We start from the raw sequence: 17,230 nt of genomic DNA, 5'->3' as shown, positions 1-17,230 counted from the left end.
ACATTTCGTCAATAAGCCAAGCATAAGCTGCTCTGCCGACCAGACTCAACGCCACACAAACCAAGTCTGGATATGTAAAAAAAAACGTCAAGACTCCTCATAAATTCAGATTCCAGACTTGTTCCAGACAATTTCCTGAACGCGTAATGACCTCGGGCGCATATACATCCTCACGCTGAGCTGTGATATTTGCTGTGCACCGTAACTGAGTTAAAGGACCGTCGTACACAGCTGAGCACAGAGCCGTGACAGTGTTTTGGCAAACGTATTTTGCAAACCAAACATACTTCCTTACTTCGCCTTATCCCACAAAATTTCAGAGTTATACTAAAGACACTTTAGACTTCAAACTCTCTCCAGCTCCGGCTGAAAGAAGCATATCTGTCATCCTCCGTCAAGCATTAAGCTTCAAGCACACAATGTCTTTTGCTGACAATGCAGGCTTGCCATCTCCGTACATTTCTGTGCGCCAATGCAGCACCAATCAAACTTCGCTTTGATCCCATTTTTATCATGCAGAATACGTTTCCCCGACACAAGTACTTTAACAGGAGCGTTTTCTTCACTGTCCCATATGGGATTATGGCAGTTGGGGTTTATGCAATCGCACTCAATCTGAGTCTAAATTTATGAGGGCTTTGGGCTTTATTTGAATCCAGACATTTTGGATGTATGTGTTTTAACCGGTTGCTACTTCATGTATTTTGGTTCTAAGATAGTGTATTCCACAGAATACTTTACATCAGAAAGCGAAAGGAAAATGTTTGCAAGGTGAACTGATTTGGATAATCTTTAAATCAACGTGAAATCGGAATTGAGCGTGTTTACTTTCATAATACACATTCTGGGAGTCTGAGAATGTGTATTCTAAGACTCTTGTGAGGGAGACATCTGTGAATGTTGTTCCAAAGATGATGCTGTTTGTCTTTATAATCTCTCATCACAATGTAAAAAGAAACATATTTTTTGTTCTTTGACCACCTGCTTTTATTCTGGTTTGATCAGCACCCACTGATCCAAGCATATCCTGTTTAACAGAATTAACATCGCAGACGAAAATTGGGTTGTAGACTTAAGTACAAAATGTGCTTCATTGTAAATCAAGCAAAGACTAAAAATAATAAAAAATAAAAAATAACCAAATGGTTTTATTTCATGTTGGTACATTCTTGGACAACACCACAGTATAGTTGCATGAGTGGCCAAACATAAAAGTCTTCCACAATATCAGCACATAAGCAGCAAGGGCAACATGAATATACTAAGTACAAACAGTATAAAACATACATGCTTTTTATTTTTTTCAGATTTTTTTTAAATATATATTCATATCTTTTGCACAATTTCTCCATAAGTTCAGGGGCAGTTAGAAATTTCAAGACAAATTAAAGCCATATTCTGCCTTGAGTGAGTGGATGGCTAAAAATGCATCAGATACTAATTGAGAAATTAGTATAAATATGAAAAAATATGAAAAATTAACAAAGGTTTGAAATTATTAGTAAACAGGCCAGTGTGTGAGAATTGTGGTGAAATATTAATTTACTTCAACATCAAACATATCAAGCATGCATTGACAACTGCTACATGAACACTTTCTTTAAAATAATTCGGAAACACCATCAGTTCTGAAACACCGGGGGTTTAGATACTGCGAAACCAACGCAACATCTCTCACTAAAAACACAGTCAATGGTCTACGGACCCTTACGGACATGGTGGAAATGCTGAAAAACGGGAGACAATAATAGTGAAAGGGGAAATGAACCAAACGGAATTCCGTAAAATAAGTAAGAAAAAACAGAAGTATTCTCATAGAGATCTCATAAAGAAGAATATGGCTTTAATACAATGTGCATCCAAAAAAAACAAAGAAAACCTAAGAAGTTGTCAACTGGAACGTAAAATCCAACGGCAAAAGGTAACAGAAACACTGAGAGAACCACACGAATTGCACAGAAAATCTGAAAAACTTGCAGTTTGGAAGTACATGTAAAGATGAGGAAAAGGCCCCGGGGCCAGCATTCCGAATCCGTGTCATTTCTTCAACGTGACACCCTGAATAGTCTGTGACAGATCGTCAGATCAGGCGTCTTATTCATTATCAAAGGTCTGTCACGGAAAGTGCATCCTGCGTTGACTGGCAGATGTACTTGTTGTGTTGTGCCATTGTATAACCACATCAACCAAGCTTCATCCATGACAAAAATAAAAAATACAACAAAAATGTATTTTCTTCTTTGATTTGTGTTGCTGTTTCTTTTTTTCGTATGTTTTAAAGTTCTTTTCTGGGTGCTTTTACTCTTTTCCAAGTGTTAAAGGTGTTTAGAATCAGCTGATAACCTCTGTTGTTGGTTTAGCTGAGGGCCTGATCACTGTCCCGGCCCTCAGGCAGAATAGAGGTGAAAACGAAGGGATGAAAAATCCTTTCTTCCTGCTTTACTTTGTGCCAAAAGCCGAGAGAAACCAAGAACTGTCATCGATCACCTCCTTCCTCTGCTGGAGGCCCTCAGATCACAAGGTCATTGTAGCTCACGTATTTCTTCTTAGCGGCTGGACCTGAGTAGAGAGGAAGATGAAAGATAGCTATTCATTTGACAAAATCACCAACGAGACATTGATTCCTGTCAGAAGGTCCGACAGTTACAATTTCAAGAAAGAAAGTTTAAAGACAGGTCAAAAATAAAGTACCTTTTTGTCCAGAAAACGAAGGGATCGGTCACCCAAAAATAACAATTCTGTCACTTTCATTTATGTGGTTCAAACCTGTATACGACTATTTCTTCATTGAAACACAAAAGATGATATTTTGTGAAATGTCTCACTGGCTTTGTGTTCATACAATGGCAGTCGATGGTGGTCAATGTTGTTTGGTTACCAAAATTCTTCACAATATCTTCTTTTGTGTTATGCAGAAGAAAGAAAGTTTAAGAACGACACGCGGGTGAATCAATGACAGAACTGTCCCTTTAGCAACATTTATAGTTTCATCACAAACTTCAAGAGATAGCATAACTTGCCACCCAACATGAAAAAAAGAACACTGTAGAAATACTCTAGTACACCGCCCTAGATGAACACCTGCCGCTCATGTTTGCACAAAATCTATGGGACTAAATGAATGATTTAAAATAAGCACATTTATCAACTTCCCCTTTTGTGCTCTTTTGCATGTAAATGAACAACTAAATATTTCAAAGTAAAGGTTACCACATATAAAGATCATTGTGGCCTTTAAGAGTCAGTAGCCGCCTGTAATGTTTTAGTTAAATGTCAGTCTAAAAGCAATCTATTCTGAAATGTGAGCTTGATGCATAAAGAGTCAGAAAACTGGCAACGATATGTAAACACACATCGCAAATGAGTTTTTATTCACTTCACAGTAATTAGGGCCCAAACAAAGACAACCCAACTTCATTATGCAAATTATATATGCAAAGTTTTCTTTTTCTCTTCTCTTCTCAACTTGACTCGACTCGACTCGACTCTATTGTATTACTCTACTCTACTCTACTCTACTCTACTCACTCTACTCACTCTACTCACTCTACTCTACTCTACTCTACTCTAATCACCTCTAATCACCTCTAATCACCCTACTCTACTCTACCCTACTCTACTCTACTCTACTCTACTCTACTCTACTCTACTCTACTCTACTCTACTCTACTCTACTCTACTCTACTCTACTCTACTCTACTCTACTCTACTCACTCTACTCTGCTCTGCTCTAATCACCTCTAATCACCCTACTCTACTCTACTCTACTCTACTCTACTCTACTCTACTCTACTCTACTCTACTCTACTCTACTCTACTCTACTCTACTCTACTCTACTCTACTCACTCTACTCTACTTTAATCACCTCTAATCACCCTACTCTACTCTACCCTACCCTACTCTACTCTACTCTACTCTACTCTACTCTACTCTACTCTACTCTACTCTACTCTACTCTACTCTACTCTACTCTACTCTACTCTACTCTACTCTACTCTACTCTACTCTACTCTACTCTACTCTACTGAACTACTATTTAACTTACTAACTTTCCCTTTTTTTACCCTCGGGTGCTTTGCATTTTATTCATGCAAGACAATTTTCAACTGATGGGATTTAATGAATGAGCTCATCACATAAGTACTTTGATTACATTTTTGTAAATCGATTGAGAGCCCTCGTGTAAATACAGTAGTAGGTTGTACAGAGTTGAATACCGGGCTGTCTATTGTGACTGCAAGATGAAGGAGAGGCAATGTGACCCCATTTAAAGATCTCATTTGCCCCACCAGCTGAGTTCCGTCCAAACACAGAACTACAGACTATTTCACATTTCTTCAACTAATGAATCTTCAGACAGAAGCCATTACGTCCCCCCTGACCTACGGCAGCACATCCTTACAGCTCGCCTCACTATAAACGTCTTAACGACACACGTCTCACTCCCAGTCCTCCTGGGACGGCCGTAGCATTCAAACGAGACTCATCATACATGTCAGCTGTGAATGGAGAAAAACAAGAGCTCTTCTCACTTTGGGCTTCATTTAATGAACTGTTCATATTTATAGTATATATAAATTCTAAAATAAATGTATTTTATTATTATTATTAGAAATAATATTTTGCCAAAGTAACTCACTTCAATACTGGTAGTCGCTGTATATTAATTTCTCAATATTGTATTCTGTATTTATTCAAACTGTATATCCTGCACTTCTAATTGCACTTCTGGTTAGACCTAAACTACATTTCGTTACACTGTACTTGTATATGTGTAATGACAGTAAAGTTTAATCTAATCTAATATTGCATCGGCCTTCTTTCACATATATATTTATTTAAAATTTTGGAAAATATTTGAACACGGCTACATTGCACTGCCGATGTTTGCTGTCGCCCGACTCAAATCGGCATTTATCGGTTAGCCTCATTATGACACATTAAAAAAAACTGCGTTAATTTACAATTTATGCCGCATTGTGTTGCAATTTACATAGGAATGGTTTTATGAACGATTTATAACAAAATTCTTTAGGCTTGTACATTGAGAATGAGAAACAAATTAAATTAAATGACTTGCGGCCACGGTCACTTTGTCGCTGCAAATCGGTATCAGTGTAACGTCCCATAAAAACTTAAAATGTGCATCTATTATAGTTTGGTGTACGCTTCTGAGACCTTGACTCATCTAATCTTCACAATGGAAGAAAAATTTTATAGTGCTCATTTATTTGATTTTATTGGAATGATATTATATTATGGGTCATTAACGTTTGTGAAATTGCTCACCCTCTCTTTTCATGACGGCATGGATCATTAAGGTATGGAATATGATCACGAACTCCACTTCATCAGTTTTTTTTGTGTTTGTCTTTAATGCAATTGTTCGCTTTGTACATGACTAATGAATCATCACTGTTGCCAAAATGAATCTATACAGTACGTTGGTTGTGATGCAAACTTTTTGTAGTTCCATAATTTGTTTAACTTGATGTCACAAATCGCATTCTTGCAATCAATTCCCCTGCCGTTCGTCCTCTGTAATGAAAACTGCATACCGTATGAATTTGCATACGGTACCAAAATTGACAGGAACGATGGCGATGATTATGCCGCTTCGCTCTTGCATATGCTTGTCTGAACTACATAGTTTTAGGGCCTATTTCCTTGGGTGTCAAGATATTTTAAGGTTTTCAGGACATCCCGATTTGTATTCATAAAAATAATTTAGAAAGCAAGACCGTGTTACGAAGAGAAAGAGGGAGGGGAAACAAAGAATGAGAGTGCTCAGGGATGGTCGACACAGATGGTTCATGGCTCTTTTGAGACCTTTGGCGGAGTCTGCTCCGCCATTACGCCAGCTCTTGGGGAATTGAGCAGTGGGATTTTTGTTTCACCTGTCATTAGATTACCATTGACATTTGAGCTCAATCACGTAACTATTATCAGCCACTGCTGAATACGAAATTTTATCAGTGGTTCTCAGTGACACACAAATGAGTCGCAGGTCTGTTCTGACCAATCCAGCCCAAACAAACTCTAAGAGGATTTTATCGTTTGGTATACAAGCTAGTCAAGTTGAATCATGGCAACATGGTTAGTTTACATCCGACAAATAACTTGAAAATTTGAATAAATTGTTGCTTTAAAGGATTGTTTTGAAAGGATTAAAGGATTGTGTTTAGTGTTGTATGATAAACATTTCTGGTGATTAAAAATCTGATAAAAATCTGGATCCTTGGATTTATTTTACCCTTCAAAAGGTTCACATTTGATGCAAACAACCCAGTACAATTACAAGACTTAAATTTGACTCTGGACTAACAAAACTTAAGTAGCACAGGAATATTTTAGATTTATGCCAAAAAACACTAGGATATTAAAGGTGCAATAGAATCCATAGATTCAATATGTTAAATTGATATCTGATATCTACATAGAAGTCATGTGGCTTTATTAAGTACAAAAATGATCCAGAAATGGTTTAACATGTCCTTTTCCGACCCTAGGATTTGTCCCTAGAATGAAAAGGTCTGTTATTACCTTATTTGTAAGATTCATGGATGTTAATGTTGAGCTCTGATCTGATTGGCTGTTTCGGAGCGCGGCTCATGCCACAAAGCAAACAGATCGCTACCGTCAGGCGTGAAATGGAAGAAGTGGATAAAATCACTGCTTACTGCTTGCGGCAGGGGTTCTAATGGCAATAGTCGGAATTGCCCCCTTCTTAAATCAGTATCAAAACGCTGAGCGAAGCCTGCTTGCTATTGTCGGATGACTTTATAACTGTACTACATCAGACGATGTCTACAGTGAAGCCTTGCGATGGACTATGACATTGTCTTCTTTAAACAAGCCGCGACGTTATGAAGAGAGGCGCGTCCAACCCTATTCACAATACCTGCAGAACATCCAATGATTCGGCTGTGCACGTCAGGCTGGCCCTTATTACATGGGCCGGTACATGCAATGTTGGGGTCGTACATCCCGACTGTAACGTCACAGTCAGTGTAATGTTGGGATTAGCCTCTTTTTCAGTGGTCTTTTGCATGCACAAGATTTTCATAAGGTCGAAACAATACTCATGATACGGTTTAGATTTTCAGCTTTCAGGTTCATCTATTCTCCACAACATCGTTACAGCAGTAAGCCAATAGACGTTAAAACAAAACTCATTCTTCTTAGCAACGGCCTGCTACAGCGTCTCCGATTAATAACTGTAAAGGTGATTTTCTCAATATTTAAAATGTTTTGCTAAATGTTTTTAATAGTTGTATCTTGGCCAAATATTGCCCTATCCTAAAAATCCATACATCAATGGAAAGCTTATTTATTCAGCTTTCATATGATGTATAAATCTAAATTTCGACCCATAAGACTGGTTTTGTTGCCAGTCTTAGTAAATAATGATGTTATATTTCATAAATATGGAATATACAGTATTGTTTTTTAAAACAACTGACACAAATAATCTAAACAAATAAGAAAGCGCATTCAATGGTTACGTCGACCAAAAGCTAAATGCATTTTTCCCCTCACCAAAATAAGCTCTGCTATTAACAAAGGTTTATGATACTTACATGTTGTGTCTATCAAGATAATCTTTACAAAAGAAGCCTAAATAAAATCGCTAGAATCGCCTTCCTGCACGGAACAAATTAAGTAACAAGGCACAGTTTTTCAGATTTTCAATGAATGAACTTCAGTGATTCTCATTCAGCAGTCCAATTGAGTAACACTGTGTGATGCTCATGAAGTTGTGTTCATCGTTTGTAGACCGTGATTAATGGCAGCAAAAGACAGATTAGCATTTCATTCTCGTCCTTTCCCCAAGCCTTAGAAAAACCAGCAAGGTCATAAAGAAAGGAAGAAGATTGATTTGGTCTTACCTGATAAATTATGAGAATTAGCCTGTTGGAGAAAAAACAGCTCTTGGTAAAATGTTCCTGACTGGTCAAACAGAAGCAGACCAAAGACTGGTACAACAGAAGCGAAACAAAGCTTCTGACTGGTCCAAACAGCCATAAAATGTAAAACTGACGTGAAGCTGGCACTGCGGTTTATATGCAGGTGTGAAGAAAGCAACAGTGAATGAAACAGTGTGAAATATGCCATTTTCCCTATTTAATCTTCATGCCTAGTGTCCCGACTAACAATGGCATATCTGAGATTGCAGGTGAACACTGCGAATGCATTGCCTGTGTCAGAAAAAAGCCTTTGTTTCTGAAATTATCTTAATTTCCCAAAATTGTTTTCTTTATGCGCCTTTATATTCAGACCACCAAGTTTGAAATGGCCTTTCGGGTCAAAACAGCATAAACAACACCAAAAGTGCTTTTTATCTGCCGAAATTGCATTCCCGTGGCTTTTCTTTGATGGCGACTGCATGCTAATTCTTAAAGTTGAGAAAAGTTCCTGCTCTATTACGCTGGTCCTGCGGTGTGCCGCCCACCATCTTGTGTTCATCATTTGAGGAAATGCGGTCATTCTCAGCAGACGACTTCATTCCATTATAATCTGACACGAGCTCATGCTGCAACAAGCAACAGTCCATAGCAACACAACTTCAGCTCACTGTCACATTCTAGCAAACACGGCACGCTGGAATACGAGCCCTTCATTACACCCGGCGGCTGGAGGTGGTTAAAGGGTCAAGCTTGGGCATAATGGGGATAGAATTTGTATGTGAAGTTTCTTTTTTAGATGTTGCATTATGGAAACTATCAAGCTTAGATAAATCACTGTTTAGAAGAATTTTACCTATACTGACAAAGTACATTTTTAAGGTTTTATTTACCTATAAGAAAAAAATGCAGATGCAATCTCTTTAATTCCTTCTCCTAGACATCAGTGACATTAAATGGAGACACAGATCTCAATTTCAGATGAGATCTCAACTGAGCTCAGATTTGTCAAGTCTGCCATGAAAAGTCAATATTATTGAATATCTCAATTTGAATTTAAACATTTCTCATTAAATTGACCCAAATCCAGATTATTTTACCTCTACAATCCACGTTCATTTTACACCTCCATACTTTTCAAGTATTTTAACAATTTTGTTTCATTAGTTTTTTAGCAAAAAAGCAGAGAAACAAGTAAATTAAATGCAATGGGCAACTACATCAAATCTCCTATAAAACAGCAAATAACAAATTTACTCTAGATTTGTTTATGTACCTTGAAGTTGTTAAAAATAGTTAATATTTTTTTGAGTGTACTTATAAATGATGACATATTAGTTTATCAATGAACTAAATTAGATTTTAACAAGCATTTGCTACATCATTTGAGCAACTTATAAATGAACTGTGCACTGTCGTGAACATTTGATATAGTCATTTTGTATTGTGCATGAATAATGTATACAAAACATGCTCGTAAACGATTTACTAATTTTGTTAAATAAAATGAGTATTGTGTTTATAGATTTCATTTTTAAGATTTTTATCTCATCATCATGTCCATCATTTCTATTTTAGTCCCATAGTCACAGACTGGTTTGACATATTTCATTGCATTGTGTGATGATCTCAAATAATAATTGTAGAAATGAAGCCGTCTTATTTGAGACCTCTTAAACGAAGATTAACAACCGTTTGTTGTGTAACAAAACTGTACTTTACATAAAACCATGTGTTAATATCTTTATAAAGCACAGATTTAAAGCACAATTAGAAATTCTGCCAACTGCACAACAGCGCCATAACAAGTGCAGAGAGACAGAAAACATGCAGAAAATAATGTGCAATAATCACATTATTTAATTGTGATAAACTTCCATCTGTTCATGGGATTCGAAGCCTCAATTTTTATGTGTCCAACTTTTTACCTCTTTATTGCTTTGTATGCACATAAACTGTATCAATGACATTGTTAATCTACTTGTTTCCATGTAATATTTAAATACAGACAGAAAAAGAGGCTTGAATTCATCGAGCACATGAACGTTATCCATTCTGCCATTTACAGCAAAAAATTTACTCACTGTTGGGATCCACGTTTTCACACAGTTCGGTTTTAGCCTCGCCGTTGGGTCGGTCGCTGGGCTTGTGTGACAGGCGCGAGGACATGGTGGCCGCCGTCACCACGGCTTTAAAGCTGCGCTTCCGTTTCTGCACATTGAGCTCCGGGTGGAAGATGATGACGTAGACTTTGGGCATGTAGAGCATACCGAGGGCTACAGATGCGCTCAGATTCATAGAGATGGTCAGCGTGGTGGTTTGGATGTACAGCTTTGGAAAAATGAAAAGACAACGTTTCATTTACAACTGGAAGAGGATTCTCCAAAGACACATAAATCACGACCTAAAAACCGATATAAATGTTAAATGTTGGTAGTTCATAAATTATACAGTCCATTAGCAATTTCAGCAAGCTCTTGAAAGTAGCTTTTGTAGTAAAAAAAGTAGCTTTTCTTGTCGGAGAGAACTGCTCCTGTCCGGATGCACTTTTTTGTCCAAGCATTAAAAGCAAGTCCATAGCACTACAGTAAAGATTAATTTCATGTGGCTGTCACATAAACCTTTCAATTTATTCACCCCCATGCCTTTAATGCGTTTTAAGTTCATACAATGGAAATCGATGTTGTTTGGTTATTGTGGCGAGCAGGGCGGGACGAGAGCCGTGAGGGAAAGCCAGGGATGAACAGGGAAGGGTGAGAGAGGACCAGGCCTGGACTTTGTTATGTTTAGTATGCTTGTGTGGCCGGCAGTCGACCATGAACGAGTCGGCATTTTTTACTTTCGTTTTGTTGTTTATTTGTGATATTTAAAGTCTGTTTTAAATTCGCCGGTTCCCACCTCCATCCTTCACTTTTATTGGACCGTTGTTACAGTTATCAACACTCTTCATTATATATATTTTTTGTGTTCTGAAGAACAAAGTCTTATAGGATTAACTTGACATGAGAGTGAATAAATGAGGAAAAATGTATTTCTGGGTGAACTATAAAACTAGGACTGGCAGTAAATTCTTCAGTTTTTAATAGGTTGGCAGATGCCTGTAGACCAGTGTCAGAGCTGAGCCATGTTTGATGGAAGCTAGTTTTCCAGTCTCTGACAGTACGCCCACAAACCACCCACGGTCTGTCCACTGTCTAATGCGTACTGCACACAAAACTGGCAAGTGTTTGCAGAAAACCTGAGATTTTGATCTGATTGGCTGCTTGAACTTTATGGAGTCATGATGCAGAAGTTGCCTGGAAACAAAACCATATTTCCAGGATAGTGGTTTGATACTATGACTTTTTTCAAGAAATAAACGATCACTAAAGCTTGCAAGATTAGTACGGTCGGGTTGTTGAGATTCCTTGTAGCAAGTAAAACAGAAATTCAGATTTTCAACAATGTTTCTCAGAAATCACTAACGGCACCTTTAAAGTTTTGCTACACAAATCTTCTCTGATGAAGACTACATTCGTTTTGCACAAACAGCAAAAATATGTACAGGCAGCCTCTCTTATTCACAAAGAGACACACACAAACAGACATGGCTGGATGACTGTTTAAAGCAGTGTCTGCGTTGATCAGCGTTCATTTCTGAGCATTTACTCCTAACGTTCTCTCTCATCTGAGACGTCTGAACGGGAAGAATGAGACAGCGATGAGGAGGTTCCGTGGATGCGAAAAATGGAGTCAAACCCAGAAATAAACAGCTCAATAAAACACTGCAGAGCTCTCCAATGAATAGAGAAGAGTTTATAAAACATCATACATGGACTGAAAATCGAACAAATGAGAATTGTTCTCAGATAGGGTTAGCTGGTATGGCGGTTTATACTGTATCGGCTTTTCCATCATTGGGACAAACGGTTTTCTTTCTCTGCACCCGGTCAAGTTCGCTTGTAGAGTAGTCACTCAACCAGAACGATCCTTCCGCCGTCGTCGTTTCCGCGGCGGTACTTCTTTAATGTTTCCTTTTAAAACTGAATGTGCTCTTTAACAGGGGTTTTCAAACTTTATGATGCCAAGGTCCCCCAAATATGATTGACCTTTTGTGAATATATATCGATCTATCTTTTTTCTGTGTAAAGAAACTTTAAAATATTGTCATTTTGGAATTATTGTTGTCAAAACCGTGTAATTCACATCTTATTCAGTGACTAGAACTAATTTACATTTTGATTTTTTTTCTTTATGTTTGCCTTTTTGGGATTTTTTTGGTCAAATGTGAGGCAGAAACTTTGAAACTCTATATCTCAAAACTGCTCAGAATGCAGAACCTTATAATCGCAAGGCGATGATTTGTAGTCGTAGTATATATTAGTACCAATGCTGTCCCACATTAGAAACGCATCAACCAAAACAGTTAGACACCATCTATAAGAACGTCTTTAACATCCGTCACATGCAAATTTTCAACCTACCACCTCACAAAAACACGCATTTAAAACCTATAAACAGTACATTGTGTCACTAAATCAAGCAATGTTCACATATTACTCATGACAATGCATCAGCAAACCATTTTCAGAATGCTGCGCAATGCATTTGATCCATCTGATGTTTTAATCAGCTCTTCTTTCACACTCAGACAATGACATGAAAATCCAGAACGCTGGAAGTCCTTTTCATATTTTCAATCCGAGCTTTTATCCGAGTCCACACTCAACCCCTGTCTGAACCCTCTTCTAAGCTGTTTATGCCTTTGTAGGTAAAAAACCCATTTTTCAAAACCGCTCCTCGAAATGGCAGTTTTTTATGTGCTCGGAGAATCACACCTATAGAGGAAGCAAACCATCCTCCGCATGCCATAAAAGAGCATTCCTAAATGCCACACAGGCGTCAAGCCATTGAAGAAAGAAAGGGACTTATATAAAGTGACATACATCTAATGACAAACTGCAGTGTGATGCAGTCTTCTATCACGATGGATGAAGGTGGAAGATTTGGCACTACTGAGTAACGCAATCGTGGGAGTCGTACAGTAGAGATTCCAACTTTTATTTTGGATCGCTCGTTGCACAGAAGGACAAAGCCGGTTGTCCTCTAAACATCCGTTTTAACCATCTTACGCACTTTTTTGTTTCTGTGTCAGTGGGTAATTCCACTTGAAAAAGAGCACAGGCAGTTAGACAAAAACACAATGTGCTCAACGAATGGCTCTCAAAGACCGATTTATCCTCTCCGCTTTCAACTAGCCATTTCAGTGACAACATTAACATGTGGAACATCTCTTTGGCTAAATGCGGAAAAATAAAGCCCTAGGCAGACATTACATCAAAGCCATGTGCAAATGTATCTTTTCAGGAAAGTCAAAACCTGGACCATTTGATGTTCGTGTGACACAAGCCTTTCAGGCCATGATAAAACCGACTGACAGACGCTTTCATAGCTCACCTTTCCTCAGAAGGTGTAGGTATTCATACTTGAGGTACAAATGTTCAGGAAAACGTTTAATATTTGCACTGAAAATAAATATAATGCAAGATCTGTATGCAAAACTCAGACATGTATACTTAGCCAACGTATTGCAAGGTCACACTTTACCTCAGAACTCCAGGGTGAAGATACGTTTACGTAGCCAACTTGGAAAAACAAAACTTGCTCAGTCGGATTCTCATCAATCTTTGACAAAAAGTTCTCTTGTGAACTTGTACACCACAGAGCATGTGCACGCTCGCAACATGAAGATAAACTTTGAGACAACAGCGCAAAAAGCACCTGCGTTCACTGACCTAAATCCACATGGGAAGGCCACAGATGGCATAAATAAAACAGCCCTCTGCATTAAACATGGTCGAACACTCTTGCATGCACAGTGTCCTAAACTCGGCATTCCATGCAGGCGACCGAGTATGAACCACATTCAAATGAGCTGTTCTAAATCTAAATCTGCATTTTGATTCGCAACAACACCAGCTTTGTTGTACTGCGACAAAATACCGCTAATTTCACGGTAGATTTGCTCAAAAAGCTATAACTGGAATTTCTATAGTAGTTCGCTTTCAGTCAGAGATTTGTGGTCAATTCTTTGGTTTGAATCCAATTTTACTTCTACAATCTACATTTATTTTACAGCATCCCAGCTCTACCGGTTTCAAACTTTCATCGTTCTAACATCCTGCTCAACATATTCTCTTCTTAAAAAGATGTTGATGTTATACATTTGTAGCCTCTGACAGCACTTTCACATTTAACAAATAAATTCCTAATCACCAACCTGCTCAGATGTTTGTAAGTCAGTTTAAGTTTAGTCTATTCAGACCTGACAACAAGAGTTGGACACCTGCTGGTCTGGCAGGTCTTGCGTACGTGGCCTTTATCAACAACCTTCGTTGTTCCCACACCTGCTCTACATTTCAACCGTCTCGACAGCACAGGTGGCCGACACGCTGACCAAGAACACACGCCGAGACAATTATTTACCGGTGTACCAGTTGCTCGGTGGCTCTTCTTAATTTAACAGCAACGTGATAATTGCCGAAGGTTAATCCTTGTGCATTTATAATAACGGATGTTCCAGTCAGCAAGCAAATGTAGGCTGGGATTATGCAAATGAATGCATAAAAGATACATAATGAGATTTAATGCACCTGCTAGTGGTATGATTGTGCGATTATGTCTGTGTGAGGAAACAAACGCCAAGCATGCTTTCTGAAAACACATCCGGCCGTGGGAATCAAGAGGCTGCGATTGAACAAATGCTATTGATTGCCTACTTGATTTTGCTTTGCTTTTTAAGTAATCATACTTGCGTAATGTCGCAATGAAGTAGCGACTATCCTCAGAAAGGCTTCGGATTCATTTCAGAGAGCTTTGTGTGCATGTAACACTTTCTTCGTCGCATCTGCGGTATTTCAGCCTATTCATAATCAGATCATATTTACAATATTACACAATAATGAGTAATCGTTCCCGAGTTAGCATCTGTTATAATAATGGTAACCGTAACGTCATTTTAGTGCGAGATAGCAGACCCAGCCTTTGATAGAGCAAAGAAAAGTGCATTACCATTTGGCGAATATAATTACAGACCAAAATCAACAGGGACCTGTAATTCACACACAGACACGACCATGAATCGACTCAAAGCTATAAAAGAACGCACGGGCCTCTGGTAATTTCGTCCACTCTAGCCTTGAGAGTTGGCGGAGAGGTACATTTCACAGTGTGTCACCCGCTTCACACCACAGACGCAATAAACCACCCAACCCCTCAGAAGCAGACAGCCGCTAAAAGCCAGCACCACTGTTTCCTCATACATTTCGAAATGAAAGAAGTTCAATCACAGCTTAATAAGAGGCACACATTGTACAAGACATCTACTGCCACAGGCCTCAAAACTGGATTTTCACAATGCGAGTTGTGCTTAATCATGCGAAAAGTTGCCTCGATGATGCAGAGGTGTTGTATGGGTGATAGCCAGTAGGGACGTGTCAGGACGGTTGGGTCTCAAATATGGTTCTGGAGAGCTTAGGATTGATTAGCATTTCATGAAAATGAAGGGTTATTTTTTATTCCAAATAAAGACCACCAATATATACAGTACAATAAATGTGTCAAATCAACCAAATTCTGTAAACCTTCTGGAGAAAGAAGTACTAAACAACGACGGCCAAAATATCATGCATGAATATTTATGTTTTATCACATCATATTTCAGTATTTTGATGTTTATTAGTATTCTAGAATTTCTTTTTTCCAGTAAAAGAATGCCTAAAGCTTTGTTTTTGTTAATCTATTTTCATGCAAAGTGCTTCCGTACTATACATACTCGTTTATAATTAAAGGCATAGTTCACCCCCAAACTATGTTTCTTCAGTGGAACACAACGAAGATATTTGGAGAAATGGCTTGGTTTTGTAATTATACAATGGAAGTCAATGGGGATCAATGTTGTTTGGTGTTCTGCTCAAAAAAGAAAACCATACAGGTTTGGAATCACACGAGGGTGACTAATTGATGAAAGAATCGAATGTCATTGAGTAACAAAAACAACTTCATTCATGTCCGAAGCATGTCGCTACTTGAGAAAGTGTCTGACCAGGACATTCAATATCAGTTCAGTCCAGTCGTTTCCTACTGTGCTAACAAGCTTCAGGTGCCTAATGCGTTCCACAGCCGTTCAGCCTATCTGCTTCTGCAAAGGGTCTCCTTTCATAAGAGCATCAACACGACCAAAGTGCCTTTGTCTCGAACCCTCATCAGCGAAATCCCACACAGGACCCAATCAGCGACACGTCTGGTGCTTTAATCTGTGTGCCGTGTCCGATTTCACAGCGGCTGATGAGAAACACCCCCGAGGTCTCCCTGAGCTATACACTTGTTGTCTGAACCCTTCAGTTGTGACGGTTTCCCGGCACAGTGGCACCGACGGCCCTCTTCCCTTTTTTACTGGGGATGATGCGGAGGAATTTCAAGAGAAAAAACTATGTCAGAGACACAAGGGAGGGAAGAAAGGAAGATTCCTCTGGCTTTGCTCGTTTTTCCTTGATGTTGCTTTTTGAGCGAGCCCAGTTAGATTTCTATGGTTCGCAAGTGCAGACTTTGCTATCGGGTTGCACATTATGCAAAAACATTTGCTCCGTAATTTTTAAAAGCAGTGCATTGAAATGGATGTAAAGGCGAACACTGGGGAAGCTACTTTAAAAGCAGTTTAAGATAAAAGCTACTGTTTATTTAAAGTAGAGACACCAATACCAATCTAGGCTTGATTGGGAAATAGTATCCAGCTAAACTACGCACACAAATGTCCTACTGATTATAAACAGAGTTTATTCAGCAGCTAGGCTGGGTGATACATACGCTCTTAAAAATAGTGCCACAAGGAACCATCAGGCTCAGTGGGACACCTACTTCTTTTAAACTACAAATAAGAAAGTATACTCTGAGTTTGAGTTTTTTGTTGTGTTTATTCTTTTGATTGTGTAGCATATTATACTAGAAGTTTACTAGTTTACTAGGAGTAAACTTTAAGGTCTAAACTGAAAAATAAAAATGCTCCAAGTATTGAACTAACTACTTTAACTATCAGTTTACCTATATAGTAAGTTCACTTAAAGTATAGTTGCAGTACACTCGAAAAACATAGTGGTGAAGGTTTACTATACTGTTACACTTAAAATTTACTTTTATGGACTAGAAAGTGGGCCAATATAGTCCCGAGTAGTTTATTACTAGAACATCGATAGCAGTATACATTACTTGCTCCATACAGCATGCTAAAAATATACTTGAACTTTAATAATATAAATAATTAGCATAATAAATTAGATAAAAAAATTAA

The 17,230-nt window shown here is 38.3% G+C and overlaps 1 protein-coding gene across 1 annotated transcript in view; it reads right to left on the bottom strand.

Moving 5' to 3' along the window:
• Positions 1-975: 975 nt before the first annotated feature.
• The window catches only part of grm7 (glutamate metabotropic receptor 7), a 190,995-nt gene continuing 174,740 nt past the window's right edge, over positions 976-17,230 (bottom strand). The window contains exons 9-10 of the mRNA XM_079471210.1: positions 9,990-10,236; positions 976-2,559 (exon numbers count right to left, since the gene is read on the bottom strand). Of these exons, the coding sequence (XP_079327336.1) occupies positions 2,510-2,559; positions 9,990-10,236 (297 nt within the window). The 3' untranslated portion in view covers positions 976-2,509. The remainder of the gene's footprint in view (positions 2,560-9,989; positions 10,237-17,230) is intronic.

The sequence above is a fragment of the Barbatula barbatula genome (genome assembly GCF_947034865.1).
Source record: "Barbatula barbatula genome assembly, chromosome: 13".
Lineage (NCBI taxonomy): Eukaryota > Metazoa > Chordata > Actinopteri > Cypriniformes > Nemacheilidae > Barbatula > Barbatula barbatula.
This window is presented reverse-complemented; position numbering and strand designations above follow the sequence as displayed.